This window comes from Glycine max, chromosome 17, assembly GCF_000004515.6.
Source record: "Glycine max cultivar Williams 82 chromosome 17, Glycine_max_v4.0, whole genome shotgun sequence".
NCBI classification, from domain to species: Eukaryota; Viridiplantae; Streptophyta; class Magnoliopsida; order Fabales; family Fabaceae; genus Glycine; species Glycine max.
Genome location: NC_038253.2, coordinates 21950563 through 21964560, shown reverse-complemented (window position 1 = coordinate 21964560; position 13998 = coordinate 21950563). Strand labels below are relative to the sequence as shown.

Genomic DNA, 13998 nt, shown 5'->3' with positions numbered 1-13998 from the left:
ACTATAGTATTTTTTAAATTTATCCTTAATTTTATTGGAAATCTATTCATCTTCTTCAATCTTTATAGGAGAGAGAGAAAAAGAGATAATTAAGAGTATTTTAGTCAAAAAATAATTAAAGCATAATAGAGATAAAATAAAATTTTATAATAAAAAAATTATTTGCTATATCTTATTTTATTTGCAGGAAAGCTGATTTTCTAGCGAGAGAAGAAAAAATTGATGCAGTGGGAAATCAACGTTGTAGGTTTGACTATATGATTAGTCAACTTTTCCATCCTCTCATGTTGAGAATACAACAACTGCTTAAAATGTGAGAGGATCTGAATGACTTAAACTAGGGAACATATATTTCATTTTGAAATAAAACATACTCCAAAATACTATTTTATAAACTTCTAATAAATATTCTCACCTTCGTATTACTTAAAACAAAAATAGATAATCATAAATGTCTCACATATTTCATTTTGAAGCTAGGTACTTATTTAGCTTGAATTGGTGGCCTTGTTGCACCTCCTTTAAAGCATCCTTGCTTAGAAGATATGTTAAATAATGATTAATTTTAGCTTCCATTTTATTAATATTTGAGCTTGCAGCTTGCAGTGTTAATTATATTAGTCTATGGTGACAGTGAATTGGTGCATAAGTTGGGTCATTTCATCGACTTGAGTGGGAGCTTATCTTCAATGACACCTTGTTCTCTCATGGGCCATAGCTCTTCCCAAACACTCATATTAGTACGTAATGCAATATTATTAATATCCTCTCATAGTCTATAACAATAAAATAAAGAGAGATCCATGCAATCCAATGCTCCATCTCATATAATTATTACTCCTTATGTCCTCATATAATTTTTGTGTAAGAAAAAAATTTACTTCATAAAATAATTATCATTTATTTTTTTAATATAATATTAATTACATTTTTATTTATATCTATTATATATTAATGATAAGCTATAAAATTTAAAAATGAATTAATGATAATATGTAAGATTAAGAACCATCCAGACAATACATACTAAACTAATTTATCTACACTCTAGTCTAGAACCAAAAGTACATTAACATTGTACTACTACATAATTTGGAGCAAAGAAAAGAAAAAAGTCACCTAATTCATCCTGTTTATGTAAACGAATACAATTTTCCAATGCTGTTCACCTGCAAGTGCAAATAATTCTCAAATCAAATCATTTCCTAATCATCATACACACAACAATTGGAAGAAACACACAAAAAAAATCAAAACAAAAAGAAAACAGAGTCTCCTATTAAAAAAAGACTTGCCTTCACAATTCACATGCCTTCTTTGACAGTCACCTACATGATTGGCTGGCCTCTAATCATACTGATAAAAATCATGGAGAGACATCCACACGAGCATTATAACTGGTGTGGTTTTGGATTTTATTTTGAAGGCAGTGAATGATTTGATATTGCATTCTCTCAAAAAGTCACCACCCTGTTTTATTACAGGCCATCTTAAAAATCATTCACTGATTACAGGCCAACTACCAATAGCCTGCTTAAAAATTGTATAAGTGCAATTCAACCAAATATCTAAAAATTATTATGATAACATAGTGAATTCTTGATCTTCGTCGGAATAAAGGTCTATAAAATTAAAACATAAAGGTAGCATACAATGGACCACTCATATGCATAAAGGGTGTTTTCCACTAGCTCTGAAGTCGACCAGTATGTCCGACAAAAGTGTTACCTCTTTGAGAAACCCAAAACTAAAATCTTGAAGTTGGTATTTCTTATACCTAAGCAGACAAAAAAGTTGTCATTCATCAGATCACACTATGTTGTTGTCAAGAAGTAATAAGTTTGGTTTTGTGGTGTTTCTAAATGTTAGTGCTTAGCTCTACTGAGTTTTAAAAAGATTGGCTAAGATTTTGTTAAAACATAAGCACTTAGACAATGAAGGAAAGCTGGAGTTGCTGCACATGATGTCCAACGTTATGTCAAGGAATAAGATCGGGCTGCACAATGCACAAGGCAAGATAAAATGTCAAATGAAGAATTGAAGCTGCAGGATCCACGATGTCGGATACAATGTCCAGGACATCCTGCCCGAAAATACTGGAGTTGCTGCACAATGCACAAGGCAAGATAAAAGAAGTGAAGCTGCAGGATCCACGATGTCGGATACGATGTCCAGGACATCTGGCCCGAAAATACTGGACACATAAATCTGTTATATCTTTAACAGATTATTGTGCAGTTAGCAACAGATTAGACGATCTATCTTTAGGAACGAATTAAAAGATAATTAAAGTTTGAATTACAAACTAGAAGAGTTCGTTCAGGGATTAAAGATTAAAGATAAAAGCTAAAAGATCAAACTGTATCTTTTAGATCTTTAAGTGCAGATTTTTCAGAAGAATGATAGATCTTCTCCAGCACAAGTTGTTGCAGCCCAGATACGCACACTGCTATATAAACATGAAGGCTGCACGAGTTCTGTACCAAGTCCGGGATCGAAGAGTTATTTTGTGAGTTTTGGGACTTGAGTGTTTTGTGAGCCACCTTGATGGTACCCTAACATCAAGTGTTGGACCTGAGTGTGTAGAGTTGATCTCTAGTGTGTAGAGTTGATCTCTAGTGTGTAGAGTTGATCTCTTTTGTTCAGAGAGCAATCTCTGGTGTGTCTTTGATTTATTTGTAAACACGGGAGAGTGTTTGAGAGGGAGTGAGAGGGGTTCTCATATCTAAGAGTGGCTCTTAGGTAGAGGTTGCACGGGTAGTGGTTAGGTGAGAAGGTTGTAAACAGTGGCTGTTAGACCTTGAACTAACACTATTTTAGTGGATTTCCTCCCTGGCTTGGTAGCCCCCAGATGTAGGTGAGGTTGCACCGAACTGGGTTAACAATTCTCTTGTGTTAGTTACTTGTTTAATCTGTTCATACAGTCAAACATAATCTGCATGTTCTGAAGCGTGATGTCGTGACATCCGGTACGACATCTGTCATTGGTATCAGAATTTCAATTGGTATCAGAGCAGGCACTCGAATTCACTGAGTGAGATCTAGGGAGATAAATTCTGATGAACATGGAGAAAGAAGGAGGACCAGTGAACAGACCACCAATTCTGGATGGAACCAACTATGAATACTGGAAAGCAAGGATGGTGGCCTTCCTCAAATCACTGGATAGCAGAACCTGGAAAGCTGTCATCAAAGACTGGGAACATCCCAAGATGCTGGACACAGAAGGAAAGCCCACTGATGGATTGAAGCCAGAAGAAGACTGGACTAAAGAAGAAGACGAATTGGCACTTGGAAACTCCAAAGCTTTGAATGCTCTATTCAATGGAGTTGACAAGAATATCTTCAGACTGATCAACACATGCACAGTGGCCAAGGATGCATGGGAGATCCTGAAAACCACTCATGAAGGAACCTCCAAAGTGAAGATGTCCAGATTGCAACTATTGGCCACAAAATTCGAAAATCTGAAGATGAAGGAGGAAGAGTGTATTCATGACTTTCACATGAACATTCTTGAAATTGCCAATGCTTGCACTGCCTTGGGAGAAAGAATGACTGATGAAAAGCTGGTGAGAAAGATCCTCAGATCCTTGCCTAAGAGATTTGACATGAAAGTCACTGCAATAGAGGAGGCCCAAGACATTTGCAACCTGAGAGTAGATGAACTCATTGGTTCCCTTCAAACCTTTTAGCTAGGACTCTCGGATAGGACTGAAAAGAAGAGCAAGAATCTGGCGTTCGTGTCCAATGATGAAGGAGAAGAAGATGAGTATGACCTGGATACAGATGAAGGTCTGACTAATGCAGTTGTGCTCCTTGGAAAACAGTTCAACAAAGTGCTGAACAGAATGGACAGGAGGCAGAAACCACATGTCCGGAACATCCCTTTCGACATCAGGAAAGGTAGTGAATACCAGAAAAGGTCAGATGAAAAGCCCAGTCACAGCAAAGGATTTCAATGCCATGGGTGTGAAGGCTATGGACACATCAAAGCTGAATGTCCCACTCATCTCAAGAAGCAGAGGAAAGGACTTTCTGTATGTCGGTCTGATGATACAGAGAGTGAACAAGAAAGTGATTCTGACAGAGATGTGAATGCACTCACTGGGAGATTTGAATCTGCTGAAGATTCAAGTGATACAGACAGTGAAATCACTTTTGATGAGCTTGCTACATCCTATAGAGAACTATGCATCAAAAGTGAGAAGATTCTTCAGCAAGAAGCACAACTGAAGAAGGTCATTGCAAATCTGGAGGCTGAGAAGGAGGCACATGAAGAGGAGATCTCTGAGCTTAAAGGAGAAGTTGGTTTTCTGAACTCTAAACTGGAAAACATGACAAAATCAATAAAGATGCTGAATAAAGGCTCAGATATGCTTGATGAGGTGCTACAGCTTGGGAAGAATGTTGGAAACCAGAGAGGACTTGGGTTTAATCATAAATCTGCTGGCAGAATAACCATGACAGAATTTGTTCCTGCCAAAATCAGCACTGGAGCCACGATGTCACAACATCGGTCTCGACATCATGGAACGCAGCAGAAAAAGAGTAAAAGAAAGAAGTGGAGGTGTCACTACTGTGGCAAGTATGGTCACATAAAGCCCTTTTGCTATCATCTACATGGCCATCCACATCATGGAACTCAAAGTAGCAGCAGCAGAAGGAAGATGATGTGGGTTCCAAAACACAAGATTGTCAGTCTTGTTGTTCATACTTCACTTAGAGCATCAGCTAAGGAAGATTGGTACCTAGATAGCGGCTGTTCCAGACACATGACAGGAGTCAAAGAATTTCTGGTGAACATTGAACCCTGCTCCACTAGCTATGTGACATTTGGAGATGGCTCTAAAGGAAAGATCACTGGAATGGGAAAGCTAGTCCATGATGGACTTCCTAGTCTGGACAAAGTACTGCTGGTGAAGGGACTGACTGCAAACTTGATCAGCATCAGTCAGTTGTGTGATGAAGGATTCAATGTAAACTTCACAAAGTCAGAATGCTTGGTGACAAATGAGAAGAGTGAAGTTCTAATGAAGGGCAGCAGATCAAAGGACAACTGTTACCTATGGACACCTCAAGAAACCAGTTACTCCTCCACATGTCTAGTCTCCAAAGAAGATGAAGTCAAAATATGGCATCAAAGATTTGGACATCTGCACTTAAGAGGCATGAAGAAAATCATTGACAAAGGCGCTGTTAGAGGCATTCCCAATCTGAAAATAGAAGAAGGCAGAATCTGTGGTGAATGTCAGATTGGAAAGCAAGTCAAGATGTCCCACCAGAAGCTTCAACATCAGACCACTTCAAGGGTGCTGGAACTACTTCACATGGACTTGATGGGGCCTATGCAAGTTGAAAGCCTTGGAGGAAAGAGGTATGCCTATGTTGTTGTGGATGATTTCTCCAGATTTACCTGGGTCAACTTTATCAGAGAAAAATCAGACACCCTTGAAGTATTCAAGGAGTTGAGTCTGAGACTTCAAAGAGAAAAAGATTGTGTCATCAAGAGAATCAGGAGTGACCATGGCAGAGAGTTTGAAAACAGCAAGTTTACTGAATATTGCACATCTGAAGGCATCACTCATGAGTTCTCTGCAGCCATTACACCACAACAAAATGGCATAGTTGAAAGGAAAAACAGGACTTTGCAAGAAGCTGCTAGGGTCATGCTTCATGCCAAAGAACTTCCCTATAATCTCTGGGCTGAAGCCATGAACACAGCATGCTACATCCACAACAGAGTCACACTTAGAAGAGGGACTCCAACCACACTGTATGAAATCTGGAAAGGGAGGAAGCCAACTGTCAAGCACTTCCACATCTTTGGAAGTCCATGTTACATCTTGGCAGATAGAGAGCAAAGGAGAAAGATGGATCCCAAGAGTGATGCAGGAATATTCCTGGGATACTCTACAAACAGCAGAGCATATAGAGTATTCAATTCTAGAACCAGAACTGTGATGGAATCCATCAATGTGGTTGTTGATGATCTAACTCCAACAAGAAAGAAGGATGTCGAAGAAGATGTCAGAACATCGGGAGACAATGTAGCAGATACAGCTAAAAGTGCAGAAAATGCAGAAAACTCTGATTCTGCTACTGATGAACCAAACATCAATCAACCTGACAAGAGACCCTCCATTAGAATCCAGAAGATGCACCCCAAGGAGCTGATTATAGGAGACCCAAACAGAGGGGTCACTACAAGATCAAGGGAGATTGAGATTGTCTCCAATTCATGCTTTGTCTCCAAAATTGAGCCCAAGAATGTGAAAGAGGCACTGACTGATGAGTTCTGGATCAATGCTATGCAAGAAGAATTGGAGCAATTCAAAAGGAATGAAGTCTGGGAGCTAGTTCCTAGACCCGAGGGAACTAATGTGATTGGCACCAAGTGGATCTTCAAGAACAAAACCAATGAAGAAGGTGTTATAACCAGAAACAAGGCCAGACTTGTTGCTCAAGGCTACACTCAGATTGAAGGTGTAGACTTTGATGAAAATTTTGCCCCAGTTGCTAGACTTGAGTCCATCAGATTGTTACTTGGTGTAGCGTGCATCCTCAAATTCAAGCTGTACCAAATGGATGTGAAGAGCGCGTTTCTGAATGGATACCTGAATGAAGAAGCCTATGTGGAGCAGCCAAAGGGATTTGTAGATCCAACTCATCCAGATCATGTATACAGGCTCAAGAAGGCTCTCTATGGATTGAAGCAAGCTCCAAGAGCTTGGTATGAAAGGCTAACAGAGTTCCTTACTCAGCAAGGGTATAGAAAGGGAGGAATTGATAAGACTCTCTTTGTCAAACAAGATGCTGAAAACTTGATGATAGCACATATATATGTTGATGACATTGTGTTTGGAGGGATGTCGAATGAGATGCTTCGACATTTTGTCCAACAGATGCAATCTGAATTTGAGATGAGTCTTGTTGGAGAGCTGACTTATTTTCTGGGACTCCAAGTGAAGCAGATGGAAGACTCCATATTCCTCTCACAAAGCAAGTATGCAAAGAACATTGTCAAGAAGTTTGGGATGGAAAATGCCAGCCATAAAAGAACACCTGCACCTACTCACTTGAAGCTGTCAAAGGATGAAGCTGGCACCAGTGTTGATCAAAGCCTGTACAGAAGCATGATTGGGAGCTTACTATATTTAACAGCTAGCAGACCTGACATCACCTATGCAGTAGGTGTTTGTGCAAGATATCAAGCCAATCCTAAGATAAGTCACTTGAATCAAGTAAAGAGAATTCTGAAATATGTAAATGGCACCAGTGACTATGGGATTATGTACTGTCATTGTTCAGATTCATTGCTGGTTGGGTATTGTGATGCTGATTGGGCTGGAAGTGCAGATGACAGAAAAAGCACTTCTGGTGGATGTTTCTATTTGGGAACCAATCTTATTTCATGGTTCAGCAAGAAGCAGAACTGTGTGTCCCTATCTACTGCAGAAGCCGAGTATATTGCAGCAGGAAGCAGCTGTTCACAACTAGTTTGGATGAAGCAGATGCTCAAGGAGTACAATGTCGAACAAGATGTCATGACATTATACTGTGACAACTTGAGTGCTATTAATATTTCTAAAAATCCTGTGCAACACAGCAGAACCAAGCACATTGACATTAGACATCACTATATCAGAGAGCTTGTTGATGATAAAGTTATCACACTGGAGCATGTTGACACTGAGGAACAAATAGCAGATATTTTCACAAAGGCATTGGATGCAAATCAGTTTGAAAAACTGAGGGGCAAGCTGGGCATTTGTCTGCTAGAGGATTTATAGCAGCTACTGCTATCTGAACGTGCTCAAACGTCTCACTTAACATTAATAGCACGTTCACTACTGAGCCAAAACAAATTCGACCGTTGCTTCACACGTCCCTCTACATTCCTCATTCAAACTTATATTTTCGTGGTAATCTCGTTTTCAGCATTCCCCAACAGCTCTCAGAGATTTACGAAATCATTCCAAAGGCTCTGCATTTCCATGGCTACCTCACCAAAAGAAACTTCAGCTCCTGGTTCACCCTCTGTACCATCATCTCCTTCATCCACCAAAGCACCATCAAACCAGGAACGACCTGAATTCAATATCCAGCCCATACAAATGATTCCTGGTTCAGCCCCTGTTCCTGAAAAACTGGTCCCCAAACGACAACAGGGAGTGAAGATTTCTGAAAACCCTAGCCTTGCAACAAGTCCTAGGGAAGTAGACACAGAGATGGATAAGAAGATCCGCAGTATTGTGAGTAACATTCTGAAAAATGCTTCTGTTCCTGATGCTGATGAAGATGTTCCAACATCTCCCACCCCAGATGTTGCTGTTCCTGATGCTGAGAAAGATGTTCCAACATCTTCCACCCCAAATACTGAAGTCCTCTCTTCACCCAGCAAAGAGGAATCAACAGAGAAAGAGGAACAAGCCACAGAGGAGACCCCTGCACCAAGGGCACCAGAACCTGCTCCAGGTGACCTCATTGACCTAGAAGAAGTAGAATCTGATGAGGAACCCATTGCCAACAGGTTGGCACCTGGCATTGCAGAAAGGTTACAAAGCAGAAAGGGAAAAACCCCCATTAAGAGGTCTGGACGAATCAAAACTATGGCACAGAAGAAGAGTACTCCAATCACTCCTACCACATCCAGACGGAGCAAAGTTGCAATCCCTTCCAAGAAGAGGAAAGAAATTTCCTCATCTGATTCTGATGATGATGTCGAACTAGATGTTCCCGACATCAAGAAGGCCAAGACTTCAGGGAAAAAGGTGCCTGGAAATGTCCCTGATGCACCATTGGACAACATCTCATTCCACTCCATTGGCAATGCTGAAAGGTGGAAATTTGTGTATCAACGCAGACTTGCCTTGGAAAGAGAACTGGGAAGAGCTGCCTTGGATTGCAAGGAGATCATGGACCTCATCAAGGCTGCTGGACTGCTGAAAACTGTCACCAAGTTGGGAGACTGCTATGAAAGTCTAGTCAGGGAATTCATTGTCAACATTCCCTCTGACATAACAAACAGAAAGAGTGATGAGTATCAAAGAGTGTTTGTCAGAGGAAAGTGTGTTAGATTCTCTCCTGCTGTAATCAACAAATACCTGGGCAGACCAACAGATGGAGTGGTGGATATTACTGTCTCTGAGCATCAAATTGCCAAGGAAATCACTGCCAAACAAGTCCAGCATTGGCCAAAGAAAGGGAAGCTTTCTGCAGGGAAGCTAAGTGTGAAGTATGCAATCCTGCACAGGATTGGCGCTGCAAACTGGGTACCCACCAATCATACTTCCACTGTTGCCACAGGTTTGGGTAAATTTCTGTATGCTGTTGGAACCAAGTCCAAATTTAATTTTGGAAACTATATATTTGATCAAACTGTTAAGCATTCAGAATCCTTTGCTGTCAAATTACCCATTGCCTTCCCAACTGTATTATGTGGCATTATGTTGAGTCAACATCCCAATATTTTAAACTATACTGACTCTGTGATGAAGAGAGAATCTCCTCTATCCCTGCATTACAAACTGTTTGAGGGGACACATGTCCCAGACATTGTCTCGACATCAGGGAAAGCTGCTGCTTCAGGTGCTGTGTCCAAGGATGCTTTGATTGCTGAACTCAAGGACACATGCAAGGTGCTGGAAGCAACCATCAAAGCCAACACAGAGAAGAAAATGGAGCTGGAACGCCTGATCAAAAGACTCTCAGACAGTGGCATTGATGATGGTGAAGCAGCTGAGGAAGAAGAAGAAGCAGCTGAGGAAGAGGAAGATGCAGCAGAGGATACTGAATCAGAAGATGATGATTCTGAAGCCACCCCATGATCATGAGACCTTTATTTTTGCTTTTTACTCTTACTAGCTATAGGGGCATGTGCCTTGAACAATTGATTTGCTATTGGTCTGTACTATTTGCACCTTAAGTTCATGCATTCTACTTTTGTCAAATTCTGTCTTAAAAGGGGGAGTAATAGTATTATGTATTATGCATGATTGATACGATGTATAGAAGTAGGATACGATGTATGCATGATTCATGATTTTGAGGGGGAGTTGTATGTATATGATTTTGAGGGGAGACTGCTGCTGCTGATGACTGATGTCACATGAGATGTCTTGACATCCTGGAAAAGACTAGTAGCTGATAGAAGATGCTGCAGTAGGAGCATGGAGACAGGGGGAGCAGAAAGCTGATGTCACGTGAGATGTCTTGACATCCTGGAAACGACTTGCAACTTGCAGAAATTTGCTGTCACCACTACAGATACCGCTGTGCTTGATTACTCTGATAATGAAAGTTGCTGATCCCACTTGCATAACTGCTCATACCTACTCAGGAAGTGTCTAAGTATGTTTTAGACAAAATTTGCCAAAGGGGGAGATTGTTAGTGCTTAGCTCTACTGAGTTTTAAAAAGATTGGCTAAGATTTTGTTAAAACATAAGCACTTAGACAATGAAGGAAAGCTGGAGTTGCTGCACATGATGTCCAACGTTATGTCAAGGAATAAGATCGGGCTGCACAATGCACAAGGCAAGATAAAATGTCAAATGAAGAATTGAAGCTGCAGGATCCACGATGTCGGATACAATGTCCAGGACATCCTGCCCGAAAATACTGGAGTTGCTGCACAATGCACAAGGCAAGATAAAAGAAGTGAAGCTGCAGGATCCACGATGTCGGATACGATGTCCAGGACATCTGGCCCGAAAATACTGGACACATAAATCTGTTATATCTTTAACAGATTATTGTGCAGTTAGCAACAGATTAGACGATCTATCTTTAGGAACGAATTAAAAGATAATTAAAGTTCGAATTACAAACTAGAAGAGTTCGTTCAGGGATTAAAGATTAAAGATAAAAGCTAAAAGATTAAACTGTATCTTTTAGATCTTTAAGTGCAGATTTTTCAGAAGAATGATAGATCTCCTCCAGCACAAGTTGTTGCAGCCCAGATACGCACACTGCTATATAAACATGAAGGCTGCACGAGTTCTGTACCAAGTCCGGGATCGAAGAGTTATTTTGTGAGTTTTGGGACTTGAGTGTTTTGTGAGCCACCTTGATGGTACCCTAACATCAAGTGTTGGACCTGAGTGTGTAGAGTTGATCTCTAGTGTGTAGAGTTGATCTCTAGTGTGTAGAGTTGATCTCTTTTGTTCAGAGAGCAATCTCTGGTGTGTCTTTGATTTATTTGTAAACACGGGAGAGTGTTTGAGAGGGAGTGAGAGGGGTTCTCATATCTAAGAGTGGCTCTTAGGTAGAGGTTGCACGGGTAGTGGTTAGGTGAGAAGGTTGTAAACAGTGGCTGTTAGACCTTGAACTAACACTATTTTAGTGGATTTCCTCCCTGGCTTGGTAGCCCCCAGATGTAGGTGAGGTTGCACCGAACTGGGTTAACAATTCTCTTGTGTTAGTTACTTGTTTAATCTGTTCATATAGTCAAACATAATCTGCATGTTCTGAAGCGTGATGTCGTGACATCCGGTACGACATCTGTCATTGGTATCAGAATTTCACTAAATAATGATTGGTTTAATAGTAATAAATTAAATAGCAAAAACCATGGGAAATTTTTTTTTCCTTTCTCTTTTTTTTTTGCACTGTTATTCATTTCACGGTAATTAATTTCAAAAGGAAAATTATCACTATAGACTCCTGAATGGTCAGTTCACAACTCTATTCAGATTCATTTCTTTCTGATCACTCATAACCTCCAAACTATTTTTCCCTTTAAAAAAATATACCAGCCATCATTTTAGGTCGTCATGTGAGAAATAATAAGGTGTGGTCAGTAAAGTCTTTTCAAATAAAGTTCGTTAGCATTTCTTTTTCCAATAACAAGATAAAACATAATTGCTTTCATCATTAAAAACTGTCCAAAATATGAGAGTTTGCAAAATAGCACAGTGACATCCAGAGCAAAGGTAACAACTGTGGTGGCTTCAGCCACAATATATACAATCATCAAAATTTTCTATACAAGAGGTCTGCCCACCCAAAAATCAAAAGAGTAAACCTAGCAATATGAACTGGATACACCCACCCACAAAAAATACGTACGCCTAATCTAAGGAGCCGTCTGCTATGATGAAGAGTCGTCACTATTCGCTGTCCCTCCAGGGCCGCTCTCCTCTGTAGAGTCTACCTCAGATGCTGACATAATATCCTCTGGAGAATCAACATCAAGGAGCGGGTCCTCATCACCCTCTGGTAAGTCAGGGGCGTCCATAGCAGGTTCAGGAGGTAGCTCTTCTGGGTCCTCTTCAAGATCCTCTTCAGATGATGACACCTCAATCAATTGAACAGGCTCAACTAGTCGATATGGAGTAGGTGTAGGTAGTATCCACTCCACAGACTGCTGAAAAGTGCGTGCGGGTTGCTCCGGATGTACTAGCGAAGTAGCAGTGACTCGAATTGTGCCACGGAATTGGCACCTCTCCTTGCCTTTGAGGGTCTCCCAAACACCCTCTAGGCACTCCATCACAACGCGATCATGGATCAACTGCGCTGCCATCGCGATCTACAAGAGATAAAAGAAGGAGGGTATACTCTTTCACAAGAAATCTAACTACACAGGTGTCGCAACGTGCCCTTTTGCGGGCAAGCGAGGCGAGGCTCACGGGTGCGCTTTCCAAAGGAGGAAAGATGCGCGGAGTCGCCACCAACGTTTATTTGTGGAAAACGTCAGAAAAACCAAAGGAAACTGGTCAAAAATGAAAATTCTAAGTTCGGGAGTTGTATTTACGTTTGAGGAAGTATTAGCACCTCTCACTTTTGTCTCAAAGGACAACAACCTATTTTTTAGAATTGTGGAAATTGTATTACCTTAACTTTTATTTCTTTTTATTTTTTGAGGTCGACAAAAGCGGGGCTTTTGCTCCTACGTACCCTCCATCGAAGAGGAAATCAGACCTACGTAGTTCTTTCTTAAGAGTGAATCAAGCGATTCTTTTTACTTGAAAGGTAATCATTTTAAGGCATTGGACCTTAAAAATGATCCATTTACTTGATAAGGAAAACTGAGATGATAAACTTTCAAACCCTTTTTAGTGATTTTTTTGTGGACGAGCTTGACTAGGCGAGTTGATTTTAGCCTTAATTTCACTTTAGTTATTAGTCAATTCTATTAAGAATGAAAAATCCCAAAGAAAAAATGTCCGATTGATTTTTTTTCGCTTCATTTTACTAAAAGATATTTTTTTATTATTATATTATTATTTTACCTCTTTTTTGATTTCCAACGTGGTTACGGCACGACCGAACGGTTGGAATTCATTTTAACAGAAATCAACGGATGATACAAATCAAATGATCGGTGGAAATTTATTTTATTTTTAGATTAGGCGCGAAATGACTTAAATAAATGGCTGAAGCACGTCAAAAGGGGGTATAGAAAGCGAATGAAAACGAGAATAAAAATACATGAAACAAAATGTGGACCACCACGGGTACATAGAATGAATTGAAAAGCTCGGTTTGGGGTACTTACCAGTTGAAGACTGAAGAAAACGAAGAACGAACGATAAATGTCGAAGAACGGTTGAAAATCTTCGTGTAATTACTCACGAAAACATTACGGAAGCGCCTCGGCTTGGATTTTCTTCACGGAAACAATTTTTCTCAGCAATTTCGAGAGAATAAGAAGTGCCAAGAAGGCTGAACCCCTTCTCCCTTCATTCCTCCCCCTATTTATAGCAAAATAGGGGAGGAGCTTGCCACCCAGCTCGCCCAGGCGAGCAAGGTTGCTTCCTCCACAAGCAACAACCTTCTGGAGGAAGAATCTGGAAGGCCCAAGTGGGCCTGATTTCTATTTGTACCCCCTTTTTACTAAATGCACCCCCTTTACCTTTTTTGGTAATTCTTTTTCCGTAACGTTAGGAAACCTTACGGATTATGTATTTACTCTTTTTTAGCTTTCGAAAAAGTTATGAAAACTCATGGATTGCGAAAAACACCTCCTTTCGATTTCCGTCACCTTACGGAATTTT

At 40.3% G+C, this 13998-nt stretch overlaps 1 protein-coding gene across 1 annotated transcript; it reads left to right on the top strand.

Annotated features, from left to right (window-relative positions):
- Window positions 1–2829: 2829 nt before the first annotated feature.
- LOC547854 (gag-protease polyprotein) lies at window positions 2830–10800 on the top strand (the record flags this gene model as incomplete). Its single annotated transcript, NM_001248231.2, is given in 2 exon segments — window positions 2830–4895; window positions 10497–10800. Coding segments are annotated over 2 exon segments (1923 nt in total). The 5' UTR covers window positions 2830–3059.
- Between the last annotated feature and the right edge of the window lie 3198 nt (window positions 10801–13998).